The sequence below is a fragment of the Zeus faber genome (genome assembly GCF_960531495.2).
Source record: "Zeus faber genome assembly, chromosome: 8".
Taxonomy (NCBI): Eukaryota; Metazoa; Chordata; class Actinopteri; order Zeiformes; family Zeidae; genus Zeus; species Zeus faber.
Genome location: NC_137195.1, coordinates 18,417,237 through 18,434,840, shown reverse-complemented (window position 1 = coordinate 18,434,840; position 17,604 = coordinate 18,417,237). Strand labels below are relative to the sequence as shown.

The 17,604-nt window shown below is 45.0% G+C and overlaps 1 protein-coding gene across 1 annotated transcript in view; it reads left to right on the top strand.

Moving 5' to 3' along the window:
* Positions 1 to 17,604, top strand: part of ascc3 (activating signal cointegrator 1 complex subunit 3) — a 126,055-nt gene that overhangs the window by 90,225 nt on the left and 18,226 nt on the right. Inside the window, exons 19-34 of the mRNA XM_080005073.1 lie at positions 292 to 378; positions 647 to 823; positions 2,683 to 2,908; positions 3,281 to 3,435; positions 6,597 to 6,695; positions 6,810 to 6,978; positions 8,125 to 8,345; positions 8,496 to 8,581; positions 8,791 to 8,957; positions 9,582 to 9,727; positions 11,084 to 11,204; positions 11,828 to 11,970; positions 14,409 to 14,546; positions 14,639 to 14,759; positions 15,441 to 15,573; positions 15,780 to 15,905. Coding sequence (XP_079861199.1) covers positions 292 to 378; positions 647 to 823; positions 2,683 to 2,908; positions 3,281 to 3,435; positions 6,597 to 6,695; positions 6,810 to 6,978; positions 8,125 to 8,345; positions 8,496 to 8,581; positions 8,791 to 8,957; positions 9,582 to 9,727; positions 11,084 to 11,204; positions 11,828 to 11,970; positions 14,409 to 14,546; positions 14,639 to 14,759; positions 15,441 to 15,573; positions 15,780 to 15,905 — 2,315 coding nt within the window. The remainder of the gene's footprint in view (positions 1 to 291; positions 379 to 646; positions 824 to 2,682; positions 2,909 to 3,280; positions 3,436 to 6,596; positions 6,696 to 6,809; positions 6,979 to 8,124; positions 8,346 to 8,495; positions 8,582 to 8,790; positions 8,958 to 9,581; positions 9,728 to 11,083; positions 11,205 to 11,827; positions 11,971 to 14,408; positions 14,547 to 14,638; positions 14,760 to 15,440; positions 15,574 to 15,779; positions 15,906 to 17,604) is intronic.

Here is a 17,604-nt window from a genome sequence, read left to right as displayed (position 1 = left end):
GAACATTTACTTTGGGGTTTTTTTGTATTACTTTTCATCTTCTGTAGCATCATAAAAGGTTTTAAATGTAACCAGACATCCCGTGTCTCTCCTAAATAGCAGTGTCAGTTTTCAAGTTGTTCCAGTTCTTCTACCATTGCCGCATTGTGATTAATTTCAAGACTAGTATCATCTGATCCAGAGGCGCTTCTTTTGTGCATAAACTGAACAAGAGATTTGATCCCAAATGGAATGCTAAACCCTTTTTGTGTTTGTTTTGTTTTTGTTTTTCTCTCACGTGCCGCTACAAAGACATTCAACGAGCTGTTCAACTCTCAGAGAACGGAGGCCGATATCCTCAGCATCGTATCCAAAGCAGAGGAGTTTGAGCAGGTCAAGGTAATTGAGTTCAATTCCTAAACCCACTTCCTTTCCTCTCTCGCTCTCTTCTTATTTAAGCCGTCGTTCAAAGTCTTCCAAGCTTCATTTCCAGGAGGAGATCTCAGTTATGCGGTCAAACATGTGTGACCTCTTTTTTAAAATTTGCATTAGTTACCTTCCCTAGTTTAGCTTTTTTTTTTAAAATGCATCCTTAATTATATGCATTGACTGTCTGTTTGTGTGTGCGTGTGTGCGCGCGTGTGTGCGTGCGTGCATCGTCGGGCAGGTCCGTGATGAGGAGATTGAGGAGTTGGAGCAGATGCTGTGTAACTTCTGCGAGCTGCCGGCCTCAGGGGGGGTGGAGAACAGCTACGGCAAGATCAACATTCTGCTGCAGACCTACATCGGCCGGGGAGAAGTGGACAGCTTCTCGCTCATATCCGACCTCTCTTACGTCGCCCAGGTCATTATTATTGGGGGGGGCAGTAGCTAAGGCGGTAGAGCACGTCGTCTAGTGATCAGAGTCTAGTGATTGCCGGTTCGATCCCCAGCTGGTAGCTCGCTGAGGTGGCCTTGAGCCAGACACTTAACGCCCCAACTGCTCCCCAGGATGGTGGAGGTAAATGCAGAGAATTAATTTACTCACAGGGATTAATAAGGTTTATATTGTTGATTATTTATTTTTATTTTCGAATTGTTAGTGATGCGTTTGACCTTTTATCACTCAGAAGTGGACGAACACGCTCCATGCTGCAGCCGTACCCCAGGCCACCCTCTGAGGAGGCCATGTCTGGATTCCACCCTTTTTTTTTTTTTTTTTTTTTTTTTTTTTTTGTTAATGCGGTCGGATTTCGAGGAACAAAAATTCACCACAGGAATTGCGTCCCGTTAGAGTAGTAATCATTTCACATGGAACAACAGATTGGTTACTCGTTCTTATTGGCGCATTCCATTGTTTGACCCGCATGGGGAGCCTTTTCATGGACTGCCACAGCCTATCAACCAGCGAGACTCGAGACTTTATCCCGTATGAGATCCGAAATTATTTGACAAATCTGGAAAATTAAAACCCTCTCTGAAATATATAGTTTACAAATGCTGGAATCTAATCCCCCCCACCGCCCCCTCATTTTCTCATCCTCGCTTCGCTAACTGTTATCATCCTCCGGTCCACGACTTCCAGCTGTAACCGATTCCATCTGGTTGAATATTTGGGATAACTGAGGCTGAGTGATGTGATAGTGTCCGACAGCCAATCAGAGGCGGCCTGATGTCAAATTCAGACATCAGCACATCATAATCCTCTGGCGCTACCTCTTACACACACACTTGTACAGTAGAAACGTGTGCCTATGTACTTACTAGCTCCACATGTAACCACTTATGTACACACACACACACACACACATATTGACGGGCGCACGTGAAGCAATGGTTTTAGCAAATGCACGGCCAAACGCTTCTGCAGCTCTCTCTCTCTCTCTCTGAACCGACCTGGGAAGAAGAAAAACAGAAATGTTATGATAATACAGAATAGCGACGACAAATGCCTATTCCGTATATAATAAAGTATCTATAATACAGTGTGTATAATACAGTATTTTCAGGCCTACCCATGATAATGTTCACACTTTGACGGGAGTATGAAATTTATGCTCATGAGCGCAGGCCTCATAAGTAGATGTGTCTGTACATCCAGAACCACAGGCCAAATCAAGTGGCGGCCTGGGTGCCAAATGTGGTCTGCACATCATTCTAAATTGGCCCTTTGACTATTTTAAAGGTTTGCAATAAACTGAAAAATATGACTTAAAGGAGCCTGTGCTACCACTTGTCCAACTCATTGCATCGCAATGTGCACGCTCACGTTCTATCAAACTACTGTATAATTTTAAATGGCCTGGCATATTCACACAAGTGTTATTTGGCTAGTGAACACAGGACCAACTGGGAAAACCGTTAGTAATCAGTTGGCAAAATTCCAAACAAGTATCTTGTTCATAGTGAGATTAATGTGAGAAATACACAATGGCTGACAGTCATTAAAAGACAATAGCAATGGAGCAGCATAAATATCGCAACTATATCCAAGGGTAGTTTTGGTGTTTTTCGGTGATTTTTAGGAGCCCTATGCTGGTGGCAAGTTCAAAATCTGGCTCCCAGCAGGATGCAGTTGAAAAGCCCTGCAGTAGCAGATTAGACAAACCTCTGAGTCATCTTTTGGGCCACACACAACACAGTCAGGCCGCCTCCTGATCGGACACGGTTAATCGTCGGTCCGCAGCGACATTTTTCTTTATCCTCCATTGTGCCCTATCCCAGAATGCCGCTCGGATTGTCAGGGCTTTGTTTGAGATCGCCCTGAGGAAGCGCTGGCCCACCATGACCTACAGGCTACTCACCCTGTGCAAGGTCATCGACAAGCGGCTGTGGGGCTTCGCCCACCCGCTGCGCCAATTCTCTGTGCTCCCGCACACGGTGCTGGCTCGCCTGGAGGAGAGGAAGCTCACTGTGGACAGGCTGAAGGAGATGAGGAAGGATGAGATCGGTGAGAACCACTGCTTGGCAGAACCCCTTCCTCTCCACACCTGTAGAGATGAGAGAATTGGTCTATATCTAGATCTTTCTAAACCGATACCTTCTCCTGGATAAAGTGTTATCTTGTTGTAAATTATATTATCATCAATGTACGAATCAATGTTTTCACTATTAATATTTATAATTGCTTTCCTATTTGGATATTTATATGATACGCTCACCATCATTATAATGATTCTATACGATTCCATGTATTTTACCGATTTGGACAAAGAGGAAAAGCCTGTTTATCTACATATCACATCGCAATTCCGTCCCAATGCAGCGGGAAGAAAATTCTGAATGTTTACGTTTAAGAAATCTTTCTGCAAACCGTGTCCAGGTCACATGCTGCATCACGTCAACATCGGGTTAAAGGTCAAACAGTGCGTCCACCAGATCCCCTCAATACTGATGGAGGCCAGCATCCAGCCCATCACGCGCACGGTTCTTCGCGTGCGCCTTCTCATCACCCCGGACTTTAAATGGCACGACCAGGTAACCACGTAGCCTATATATATATATATATATATATATATATATATATATTTATTTATATATATTTACTTTTTACTCATGTTTATTTACAGTCAGTGCATGAAGCGGGCCGATACTCCACCGATACTGACACTTCTACATTTTACTCTTTGGCCCACCGGCACTTCTCACGAGCTGCCGGTGCTCTGTTCTGCCCTCTGAAGTGGACAAATTGTAAAATATATCATATTTGATTGGGTCGGAGCCGGGTGTGTGTCCCAAAGCACTTCTGCAAACTGTTAATACCAACCCCCCCTAAGCAGTGCCTGAAGTTCCACTTCAGGCACTGCTTATTTAGCTCTCTCTTTATATGAAACAGTGCTTTAATGTATCTGCTTTATGCACCTGCTCCTCAATATGCGTTTTCCATTATTGTTGGTGGGTCCGCCTTCTCCCGGGAAAGGATACAAAGATAGGGCATGAGCAAGAAATGAAAGCCAGGGAATCTGATAAACCAGTGTAGCTAGTTGTGATCATTAATCTGTCGATATGGAAGCACTCACAATAAATAACAACACCGTCAGAAGAAAGAATATCCCCACTACCTAGAGTGACCATGAAAAACAAACAAGCATTGACATGCTTTGGAGAATGTAAAGTGACCATCTTAATGCCAAGATGAGGGTAAACCTGGATGCTGGGAGGGTTGTTGCAGTATCTGATGAATTCTGGAACTTGTACAGCAAACCAACCAACACAGACATTCCTATGGATTTCCACTTTAAAGAGGGCGTGCTCTGATGCAGCTCCGCTTTTTGTCTTGTTGCCGTGTCAGCGGGAGGAGCGCTGTAGTGTATCCTCCAACAGGCTTAGCAAGGTGTAATGAGTTTAAGTGTTAATCCCACCGCTGTTTTTTTGTATTTGTTTTTCTTTCGCATGCTGTCTCTATTTTAGCCACACATAGTTCCCTGTAAATTACTGGGATAACCTTTCCGGCACCGCCAGTGATTTTCACTATTCACACATGCGGCTACATTCCGGAACATTTCTGTCTTGCACCTTTTCACACATGCCATGATAATGCTGGAATAGATGGGGCAAGGGGCATTTCGTTCAAGTGTAGGTGTGATCGTTCTAACAATCTGTGTCGGCAATGGACGTACAATCTGAATCGGTTAGGTTTTTTTTCCTGGCTCTCAGAGACCAGCGCTTCACTTCCCGTCTCCCTGGCTCTCCCGCTCCACTGACGGGGCAGGGGCAGCGCCCCGTCCCTCGACGCGATAACCCTAACCCAATGTTATTAAATCAGTGTGATCATTTTCAATCTGTCCTACACTCTCTGCCTACAGAGAAGGAACATTCTCCACCTTTTCTACCTCCCTGTCCATTCTCCCTGTCCGCGCGCAGCCGGCGAGCAAGCAAAGTGCTTGTGCCCATGTCCCCGCACCGCACCCCTCACTCTAAAAGACACGGCTAGAATCTAAGTGGCAAGAATACAATTTAAGAATAGACCTGTCTCCATTGAGACTGGACGTGTTTCAGTTTCTCGTCTTTGCAGCCGAGCGCCACGGATCAGATCGGACTCACCATTTTTCCGAATGTTTTATTTTTTTTTCCCCGAAAAACAAATAATTAAAAAATATATATATATATATTCGTAAAAAAACACTATTTGTGCTTTACCAATACCATATTCGGATTCGGCTCCACCTCTACTTCATGTGCTATTACCGGCAATGTGCTTCCAACACAGCCGTACCGGCATTTTCCCGGAAATGTCACTAGGAATTGAGGTGGGAAATTGCTGGAACTGATTTCCCGCAATATCGATCCCTACACATATTCACACATGACCCCGCACTGGGAAAGGTTCCGGAACATAGCTGGAAAAGATTGCATGTGTAAAAGGGGCTTTATGTCTGAAAGTGTTATACTGACAACGCAAAGTTGCCCTAAAGCACTGGCGGTGTTTCGCTACTTTAAAGCTCTTATCTGTGGCGCCTGACGCATCATACAGGAAGTTCTGTCACGCCACTCGTTGGCCAGCTGTCTGACAGGGCTTGGGTCCGAGGACCCCCTGGGGTGAAGGTCCGGGTGGGGGGATGAAGCTTGCTCCAGAGTTCTTCATGGAATCCCAGGACAAGATAGGAGGCTCATTGTAGCGGGGGGCTGAATACGAAGATGAATGTTTGTGTCCGATTAGCGATGCATGCTCCTTTCATGGGAGAGTGGTAACGGAACACTCCACTGGCTTTGCCCTGATCCAGCTGCATATGTCGGCACACGGCGCCAAGCACAGCAGGGACACACACGCGCGCACACACACACACACACACACACACACACACACACACACACACACACACACACACACACACACACACACACACACACTCTCTCTCTCTCTCTCTCTCTCTCTCTCTCTCTCTCTCTCTCTCTCTCTCTCTCTCTCTCTCTCTCTCTCTCTCTCTCTCTCTCTCTCTCTCTCTCTCTCTCTCTCTCTCTCTCTCTCTCTCTCTCTCTCTCTCTCTCTCTCTCTCTCTCTTAATGGAGGAGCGGATCCATCCTCAGTTTATTGTTTGCTTCTGTTTTGCAATCTTTCTGAAGTGCTCTCTTTCCGTGTTTCGTTCTGTACAAGGAAACTGCAGACCTGTTTAGCGGAATGATGTATGAAGGCCACTTTGGTGCAGGTTTCACCGTGGAAACCTGAGTGTCTCATAAAGCTGTCTCCTGTGGTTAACCAGAAATTTGGTGCTTCTGCAGCAGAATGATATTACAGTAGCTGCGCACTGTCCCGCTAGGGTTATTTGTCGTACCCAAACGTGTGGAAACAAGCGGAGCGACAGAGATGTGCTGGGTATTGGGAAGGATTTCACATTCGACTTCAATACAAAGGGTCACGATTAAAATCAATAGCAATTCAGTCCCATATTGATACCATGGCTCACAATATGATTTTATACAATATATATTGACTTTTTATACATATTGAGAATAGCAATATTTCACAGAAGAAATTCACAAATATAGAAATTCAATATTTTATTAAATTTGTGCCTGTGATCGTATTTCATTTAAACGGAAAGTCATTGTAGAACTTTCAAACTAAGTATCAATTTTACAATTTTCAAATTGAGTGTCTATTTTTATATATATTTTTTTTTTCTCTCCTTGTATGTCAGGTGCACGGCTCGGTGGCAGAGCCCTGGTGGCTTTGGGTGGAGGATCCCGTCAACGACCACATCTACCACTCAGAGTACTTCCTCCTGCAGAAGAAACAGGTTTGGCCTCCTTGCTCCCTGAATCAAGCGTCAATCCCTCTGCATTTGGCGTATTACACCTGATCTTGCGTGCTGACATGTCTTGTATTCATCTCTGCGTATGCGACGGTGCAGGTGGTGACGGAAGAGCCGCAGCACATCGTGTTCACCATCCCCATCTTCGAGCCAATGCCGTCGCAGTACTACATCAGGGTGGTGTCGGACCGCTGGCTGGGGGCAGAGGCTGTCTGCGTCATCAACTTCCAGCACCTCATCCTCCCGGAAAAACACCCCCCCCACACTGGTACAGAAGATAGGATTTTTTTTTTTATTTTATGCCATTCTGGAGGCAGCACAAGACATTCACACACTTTACCTGAAAAAAAACCAAATTGATGCAGAGGTTTTTATCAATAATGACGTTCTTGGTTTAAGTATGCATATTGTTTACACGCACAAACACACAAACCATGGACCTTATGAACCATAAAACCTTTAAACTGGGTCCTTATGGAGCAACAGAAGGCACTGAATATTTCAGGTCAGTTTGATTCCCTCTGTTTAAATACTGAATGGAGGTTGTGATATCGCTGCTTTAACACAGAATGGTTGAATTTGCTTATTATCTATGTGTACCATTGATTACAGTTCAATTGATGCCTTATTGTCAGTCGAACTGAGACTAAACTTTTCTATTGTACTTACGGAGGCAAATACTCATGAATAGAGGTAAACATTGACACTTCCAGACTTGAGCCTGTGTGGGACAATGCAAGAGCGCATGAACTGTGATTGGTCCGCTTCTTCTGACCTCTTTGGTATTTCCTAAAGCTAAACACCGAAACACTTTATTTTTAGCACTTAAATTTTAAGTGTGCAAATTGGTATTTCCTCATTCATTGCTGTGTATTTATTTGAGTGTTGATATGACCGTAAAATCCGCACTTACACTTAAACTGAAATTAAGTACAGAATCAATGACGCAGAGCCATAAATGCTTGCACCGCTGTAGGTGGCGGTAGAGAAGTAGATTTCAGGCTTTACACACCACCTCTATATATTTCCACGATTAAATATTGTGTTTGTGAATAAAACAGCTTCACATCCCTATATGTTAAGACGGCAATGTCACGATCTCGCGGGAGATTTCAATTAAAACTATAACCACAATGCAACGACACATAATAAACTCAGAGAATATCTCGACATTAGCAGAGCAGAAGTAGCAGAGGCAGATGAAGTTGTTATTTAGTTAGTTTGTTTAAGCAGGGGATTTAGCACAGGCAGCAGCATCCTTGCAGAGTGAAGGGCAGCCACATTTACTTACAGTTTACCGAATAAACAAACAAGCACACAAACAGAGGGATGCACTCCCTGCAGTCCATCAGTCTGATTCGTACAGAAAACACCTTCCCACCTTAACACCTTATTTTTTGGAATGTCTTCCCAGAGCTGCTGGACCTGCAGCCACTGCCCGTGGCGGCACTGGACAACCGGGAGTTCGAGAGCCTGTACACGTTCACTCACTTCAACCCCATCCAGACCCAGATCTTCCACACGTTGTACCACACCGACACCAACGTCCTGCTGGGGGCGCCAACGGGCTCCGGCAAGACCATCGCTGCCGAGCTGGCAATGTTCCGTGTCTTCAACCAGTACCCGACCGCCAAGGTCCCTTCTTTTCCCTTTTTTTTTTTTTGATCCAAAAATCGATTTCTGCACTTTTTTTTTTTTTTTTTTTTTATAATCTCTGCCGTCTGTCACTCAGTTCACACTCTGGCTTTGGTCCATGTGTTTTGTGCACTGTTTCATTGTATCCAGGTGGTCTACATTGCCCCCCTCAAGGCGCTGGTCAGGGAGAGGGTCGAGGACTGGAAGGTCAGGGTTGAGGAGAAACTGGGAAAAAGGTAAGACGGAAAGGGGAGCAAATCCGCTGTCTGAAAATAGGAGTTCTTACAGAATACAAATAAATAAACATTTATGTTTCATAATGTTCGATAGTTGTTGTTTTGTGAATTTGTGAACACTCTATCTGTTGTGCTGTTTCGTTTATTTATCTCTCCATCTCATCTCATCCCTCCCTCTTCTTTTTACCTCTCTACCCCTCCCACCTCAGGGTGGTGGAGCTGACAGGCGACGCGACTCCGGACATGAGAGCCATCGCCCAGGCCGACCTCATTGTAACCACTCCGGAGAAGTGGGACGGCGTGAGCCGCAGCTGGCAGAACCGCAGCTACGTCCAGCAAGTGGCCATTCTCATCATCGACGAGATCCACCTGCTCGGTAACTCTCTTTCAATAAAGGCGCCTCTCAAAGATTCATGGAAGCAACCTCCAATGAAACAACCATTGTTTTGTTTCTTGGTTATGGAGATCAGAATCCCTCAGCAAATCCATTTCTTAGCATGTGTTTTTCTTTTCCCACATGGATTGATGGAATTTTAGCTAAAGAGGTGAGAGTAATTCAGGCATTCTGTTTTTTTTTTTTGGCACTTCCTCAGCAGTCTAAGCTCTGGCTGAGGACTCCTGTCCCTGAAAAGATAGAAAAAAGTGTTTCCCTTGACAATAAACTGCTGTGTAGTTCATGTTCAGTGTCATATTAGGATACAAGATAACATCGAACTTTAACCCCACCCTTATAAGTGAGGGTGAGTAGTTATGTTAATTCTTTTATTTTCATTTTTTCCAATTAAGACTAATAATAATAATCTTGCTGCACCCTTTACATTTATTTTGCAGACCTCTAGAAGGCCACAGACCTCAGTTTGGGAAACCTTGCACTCATTTATACAGAAAGCCATACAGTCAAAAAACGTTCACTTCCCTTCTGATATCCACGGTTCGAACAGTCGCACCCAACATAAAATGAAGCTCCTGTTGTTTGTCCCTCACAAACTCTCCCCTCCAGGGGAGGACAGGGGTCCTGTGCTGGAGGTGATCGTGTCCAGGACCAACTTCATCTCCTCCCACACCTCCAGGAGCGTGCGCGTGGTGGGCCTGTCCACTGCTCTGGCCAACGCTCGAGACCTGGCCGACTGGCTGGGCATTGCGCAGGTCAGGCTTCTGACACATCATATTTTGGCAATGACTATTGGTGATTTTATATCATCAAGAAAATAAACGTTTGAGCAGCAATCATTAATCATTTGGATATTATGACCAAGCAGAGGTAGAGGCTTTGATTACTATGAAGAGTCTCTGACATTTACTGTATGTATATCATGACCAAAATCCTAAACAATCTCCAGTCTCATATCACAATATAGATATTATAACGATATATTATATTATAACAGTTCTACTCACACTCTTCTTTACGGCATTGTTTTTTTTCTTCCCATAATAAATGCATTGTGTTATCCGTCTCGCCTTTTTTGACCCTTATTCTAAACAGAGAGATTATCCGTGTACGTTCCTCTCATGGAAGATTTCAGCATTGTTGTTGTGAAGTCAACCAAAGAACAAAACAAAAAAATTACCACACTATTATTATAATTTTTTTTTTTTAACTTCATGTCTGATCGACCTTCTATAATAACAGTTATTAGGATAAACAGACGCTTTTGGCCCCTGGGAAGAACGGTGCAGTTTATCTCCGTAATCGCCGGGAGCCTCGCGTCTCAGGATGCCCTGCTTAAGTTGCCCTCGTAATCATCTGCAAATCACTGGAGCGATGCGGTCGGATGACTTGGCATGTCGTCCCATCGCAACGATAACAAAGGAGTCTTTTCTATCCCTCAATGAACCCCCCCCCCCAGCCCCCACGGCCTAAACATCAACCTAAACCCACTTTCCCCCGCTCATTGAAACTCCTTCTCTCTTTCAGGCCATTGCTGCTGGTCATTTAGATATTAACTTCCAATGTTGTCTGTCGGGATTAATGGTGCTTTAACGTCAGCACATTTGTTTTCCCTCGACTGTTTGATATGATTCTCTGGTTCCTGCGCCAGACAAGCGCCTGGAGAGCCTTCAGGTCAGGCTGGATGTGTAAAACCCTGTGTAACTGTTACAGGCAGCCCTCTCGTCCAGCCTGGCAGACAGATTGCTGGTCTGTTGGTCCATAAATCCTGCTGCCCCGCTGGCCGACTGCTTGTTTGGACTGGGCCACTGTGTTGCTGTTTAGTTGCCCAATCCATTATCCTGGGCCTTTAGATATGTGCGTTCACGCTCCAGCCCTTGTCGTGCGGCAGCGTAGACGGAGCAAGGCGGCGGCGGCGGCCGCTACGGCGGCCCCGTCCTGCTGCTCTGGGCCGCTCGACTCTACTGGAGCAGAGGCAACCCGGGACAATGACGGACAGCGGCCATTAGAGCCAGATGGGCCTCCCTGTCGCCAGCTGCTCACATTAGCTCTCTCCCGTATTCTCTTTCTTCTCTCTCTTCCCCCCCCCCCACCCTCTCCTTCTGTAACAGGTGGGCTTGTTTAATTTTCGGCCCTCCGTGCGCCCCGTCCCCCTCGAAGTCCACATCCACGGCTTTCCAGGCCAGCACTACTGCCCCCGCATGGCCAGCATGAACAAGCCCTCCTTCCAAGGTGCGCTCTCACTCCACGCTTACGCAATTCCAACTGGTTTTAAAAGCGTACACTGCTGCGTAGTGTACGCTTGCAAATATAGCGTACATTTGCGAGAATAATTTCAATATTTAAGGTGAATCGAGGGTTATTATGAATTAGAAATGTACTTTTTAAGTAAGAATATCTTCAAAACCATGTCCATATTCATTAAGATGGTGGGTCTCAACTACACTTATATTTTCTTCTGAATGTTTTTTTTTTGTTTTGTTTTTTGTTTTTTTTTCATACCACCACGTCTCACCATCAACTTCCACATTAAAGCTTACTGTGCAATGTTGTAACAATGCACAAAATTGTTGTGGATTACCGCACTTTTTATTAGGCTAAATAAATAACAATTGGCCAAATCTCAAATTATATTTGGATCGTGACTTCACAAATGTGGATCTTGAGGCCATATAGTGGTTAAGAACCCGTGCATTAAGGTGGGATACAAACTACAACAACATTTTTATGGCTTTATTTTGAACGTAAACACCAGTTGTCACATATATCCTTACATGCCTCCTGTACACACGTGTGATAACACTTTTCTATGTTTCCCACCTTGGACTGACGGCTCTTCTTCCCGCTTCCTCCAGCAATCCGCAGCCACTCCCCGGCCAAGCCCGTGCTGATCTTCGTGTCGTCCCGGCGTCAGACGAGGCTTACCGCCCTGGACCTGATCGCCTACCTGGCCACAGAGGACGACCCCAAGCAGTGGCTGCACCAGGACGAGAGAGAGGTGCCCCCCACGCCCCCCACCCAGACCCCCAAACAGTATTTAAACGAATTCCAATGTATATATATTTGGACCGTAATCACAACTCTAGTCATTAAAACGTTCCATAGGATCATTTTACTTGGAAGAGGGAGACAAGACAAGTGTGCACGGCCCATCCCATACACTTCCTTTTTGTTGTTGTTGTTGTTTTGTTTTATGTATTTTTATCCTGGGCAATTCTCTTCACATCATTCTTTCTCCCTCCATCACTGCCCGGATTGCACTGACGTTCCTCCCTGTCTCTCTCTCTCTCTCTCTCTCTCTCTCGCTCTCTCTCTCTCTCTCTCTCTCTCTTGCTCTCTCTCTCTCTCTCTCTCTCTCTCTCTCTCTCTCTCTTGTTAAGTGCGGTTTAAGTGTAATCATGCCGAGAATCCAAACCGACTTCTTCCGGAAAAGCCTGTGTTCCTCCATTATATTGTCTGTGCATACCTTCAGGTCATTTCAAGATGTGAGCAAACGTCTACTTTGGGTGTGGATTTCTAAAGTATGCTAATATTATTACAACACTCAATTACCCAGGACTGATAGAGCACAGGCTGTAATTACCTCAGCATGACTGTCTAACAGGCCTTCACTCTTACAAACACATGCACTCACTCGCAGGCACGCGCACACACACACACACACATGTAACAGCACAGATATGCGCAGAAATGAGCAGACAATGTATCAAGCGAGCAATTTGTGCTCCTCTACTCTGGTGGATTGATTGTTCTCCCACATATATTATGAGGCAGTTTACCAGCCGTGTGTGTGTGCGTGTGGGGGGGGGGGTGTTACGGATGTGGGTTTGATGTCAGCACTCTGTATTTCCTTCCCAGTGTGAAAGGTGACTAGCCCCATAAAACATGTTAATGTCCATCTTTTTATGACACTGTGGCCAAGTGTGACTTTTAAAAAGGTTCAATATCACAGTTCAGACCAAACAATCCATCACATCAATAGAAAAGTGAAAGATCTCTTTCATGTGTGTGTTAAGATGAATTCACCAGTGAACTACTTGCATACACTGTAGGTGTGTGTGAGAAATGTTACCATATCTGTGACTGATCATGTATGATAATGACACATAACGTAGTATATAGTGTGCATATAGTATACAGAAATATATATATATATATATATATATATATAAATAGTGTATATTTATAGTATATATATATAACCCTGCACTGTGTCATACAGTGCAGTGCATGTTCAGTCCCCCGGCCTCGGTATGTATGTGTTCCAGTGATGATATATGCCGCGCCCCGCTGTTCCCCGCGCACCGGGGCATGTAGCGGCTCAGCGTCCCGCTGTTTGATTGACAGGTGGCTGGCGCTAGCTGCCTAAACTCTTGGCAGGGGTCCTTTCACCACCCTAGCGTCGCCTCCTCTCTTTCCTCTGCTGGGGGGGGCGGTTGGAATGGGTTCTCTCTCTCTCTCTCTCTCTCTCTCTCTCTCTTCCCTTCTTTCTTTCTCTCTCGTTTCCTCTCTCTACATTTGTTCAAAATCTCAGCAGCATCCAATTCCTTTATTAATCAATTGTGCTTTGTATCGTATTGGGTATCATTTAGGCAAGGCAAGTTTATTTCCTCAAGCACATTTCATAAACAAGGGCAATTCAAAGTCCTTTGCGTAAGACATAGTAGACGTGATAAAAAATCAAAGCAGAATAAAAGCATAGAAATAAAAGGCTAAAAACAGATGATGTGCAATTTAAAACAGGCCTACAACACACTTGAACTTGGCAGGTTTCAAACCCTCTTTGGTCGCCAGGACTCAACAAACAACCCAAAAAGACAAAAGGTTGAAGTGCAATTTAAAACAGGCTGATTCTGTGTGTGTGTGTGTGTGTGTGTGTGTGTGTGTGTGTGTGTGTGTGTGTGTGTGTGTGTGTGTGTGTGTGTGTGTGTGTGTGTGTGTGTTAACATGGCTATGTTTTTTTTTCATGGCTATGTGTAAGGCTGGAGACAAATCAATATTGTTTTATCGTCTTCTAACAGCATCTCATCAGTACATTGAGTTCTTATTATATTATGATAGTATAGCAGATGTATTTTTGTAGTCTACATTGATATGATATGAAGATATGACCTAAAGTGTTACAGAAAAAATATCAGAAGTAATAGATTAGGTTAATAGTGTCTTTGTGAGATTCCTGGATAGGGTACCATTAACCTAGCCCCTAAATGTGCCCCATGAAGCCCCAAGCTTGGTTACTCTGTATAATATATACAACACTACAGTCTTTTCTAATCCAAGTCACACTGACGTGATTTGGCAGAAACACAGGTTCTCATCTTTGTTATCAAGTCATTTTGGCTCTCCCTTTCTGTGACAAAGTGAAAATGTCACAAAGTTTTGACAGTATTTGCCACAATAATTTGTCAATTTCCCTTGGGCCTTTGCCATTGCTAGATCGAGGACATCATCGCCACGGTGAGGGATTCCAACCTGAAGCTGACGCTGGCATTTGGCATCGGCATGCACCACGCCGGCCTGCACGAGCGGGACCGACGCACCGTTGAGGAGCTGTTCGTCAACTGTAAAATCCAGGTGGGGGGGACTGCGGAGACCCAGCCACAAAATTGGACTGGTTGTTAGAGGCGATGCCTGGAAATATTCTGTCTCCGTTTTCCTGGTTGCAGGTGCTGATCGCCACCAGCACGCTGGCCTGGGGCGTCAACTTCCCCGCTCACCTGGTGATCGTGAAGGGAACCGAGTTCTACGACGGGAAGACCCGGCGCTACGTGGACTACCCCATCACGGGTATCCAGTCAAACTCCTCGAATCTCCTTCTCCATTTTGTCTTTGAGGCTTGTGACAACGCATTTTGTGACGACACCACACTTTGTAATAACTTGCCAAAATGTGATCAATTTGACCGTTATTATGTAATAACAGTACGGCAATCAACATCTTGAACTCAATACCTGATAAGCTTTGCCGTTTTGAAACAGGCTATTACTTCATGTGGTGTTAATTGAGGGGGGTGCAACTTTTTATGACAAATATGTATTCACAACAGAAAAATTGTTGTCTTAATTTATAAAAGCACATTTGGTACAGTAAAAAATTCATTAGACGCCTCACACAGATAGAAAAACTCACACATTATGTCATGGATTATTACAAAATGATGTACAGCGTTAAAGATCTTGATCACAAAATGAGGGTGTTATTACATCATAAAGGTCAAATGCATTACATTCTGGCAAATTATCCCGAAATGCAGTGTTAGATAATGCGTGGTTCCAAGCCTCACTCGCTAATTGTCTAGGTAAGATTCCCCCCGCGAGAACCCAATGGAGTGGAGCCGTGGATTCCAACGGCGTGTAGCTTTTCATTTCGATTTCACATGCTGTAAATGTTTAGTTCCGGTATGTCCTCCCTCCTGAGTACGCTTAGCGTCGGTTCATCCCTCTGCCATTTGTCTGTCCTGGCCTCCAGATGTCCTTCAGATGATGGGCCGAGCTGGCAGGCCTCAGTTTGATGACCAGGGCAAGGCGGTCATCCTGGTCCACGATATCAAGAAAGACTTCTACAAGAAATTCCTCTACGAACCTTTCCCCGTCGAGTCCAGGTGAAATTCAGAAACTATCTTTGTGGTGCCGTTCGTAGACTTTTGAGCCTCTGCAACTCTGAGATCCCACCAAAGGAGAAGCGGTTATTTTCATTGCTTACCACATTGTCCCCCAGGATTTATTTGCGCAGCGTCGGTTTGTTATTGTTTACTGCCTTGCTCAGCCTCGTCTTGTGACTCACGCCCCTCGCTGCTTGTGTCCCCAGCCTCCTGAGTGTGCTGGCAGACCACTTGAACGCCGAGATCGCCGCGGGGACCGTCACCTCCAAGCAGGACGCCATGGACTACCTCACCTGGACCTACTTCTTCAGGCGGCTCGTCATGAACCCCAGGTTAGGGATGGGGCCGAGCCGATCCCCACCGTTGCAAAAAATAAATAAATAAATACATAAATAAATAAATAAATAAATAAATAATAGAGAACTGTAGTTCAGGCCAAGCCGAAACGACTGCAGCCCGAATCAGGGAGAGCGGCCAACATCTGCTCTGTGTAGACGGAGCCCAGTCCAGAACATTCCAGCATACTGGCATTTACACGGCTGTCAGCCCATATTTACCGTTCAGACCTTGACTGGAGCCGACCAGCTCTTCTGTGCAACAGCAGCGGCTGTTTTAGCCCCACAGCAGCGCCACTTAGCAGAGCTTAGAGCCTTACGTCCTCAGTTCTTAATTACGCGACAACCTTTATTTTTCATTTTCTCTGTGGCTTTTTTTTTTAACCTCATTTGATCTTGCCCAGCTGTTCCTCTGGTTCCTTTTAGCGACGGCAGCTCATACACTCTACCTGTCCACCACCCATCTACACACCGTCGCCAGGCAGCTGGGTTATATATTTATAATGCTTATCTGCGCTGTGTGTGTGTGTGTGTGTGTGTGTGTGTGTGTGTGTGTGTGTGTGTGTGTGTGTGTGTGTGTCTGTGTGTGTCCCTTACCAGCAGTGAATCGCTGCACCTGCCTGTGCACACAAACACACACACAAGCCCCGAGAACATGGACATACACACACCCATATGCACGTAATCATTCTCACATACAAACAGACCCAGTCTCACACACACTGTCACGCACACAAAGATGGCCCCATGGGTGTCGTAAATGTCGCGGGAGAAGAGTCCCGGTTCCATCTCAGGCCTAATGGTGATGATGCTAATGGCTACAACTTAATCAGACAGGCCTCGGCGACCAGAAAAGGGAAACGGGGTCCCGTAAAAAAAGAGCTGTGAAATTTGTTGGGTAATAAACGCGCTCGCCCCTGAAAACTGTGCACTGTCACTGTGTGGAGTGATGATAATGAAGGAAATACTTAACATTAAACGCACATTAAATATGGCCAACGCCCCAGTTCAACTGCCTGCTTTCCTTACCCTTCTTCTCCAACTGGGAGGGCGGGTGGGAGGGATCTGCTGAAACCCCGCTGCTCATCCAAACGGTGACATAAAGGATTTGAGAGATCATCCCTGGGATGGCATTTGTGTGTTAATGTAAAATGACGAGTGGCCTATTTGTCAGAGCCGCCGATCTGTGAACCAAGGTCCTCGGTTTGCATGACTGTAAAATCACCATATGATAAAATAGCCCATCCACCACTGAACCCAAATGGTGTTCAGCCCTGAGATTCCCTTCTTGCCTTCTAAGACTTCTTAAGGCTCTGCTCCCTTCCTCCCCTTGTTTTTTTTTTTGTGTCTTTTTTGAGGGGGGGTTTTTTGTACTGCGTGAAGTAGTAATTAATTGACACTTAACAATACCAGAGAAAAAAAACAAAATAATGCCTTCCGTCTTCTTGGTAGAACCTGAATCAGAAAAAAAAGTAGATTTGTTAATATTATTATTATTGTAAGAGATAATTCACAAATTAACCGTGAATTTTCACAATGTAATTTCACACTATACTCATCACAGATACAGCATAAATCATATTGCTGCGTCAAAACATTTTGTCTCTACTGTATATAATAGGATTTCAGCAAATGCTTTAATGGCACTATGGAGCCCGACATTACGGTAACGGCCAGTAAAATAATGAGGCAGCTG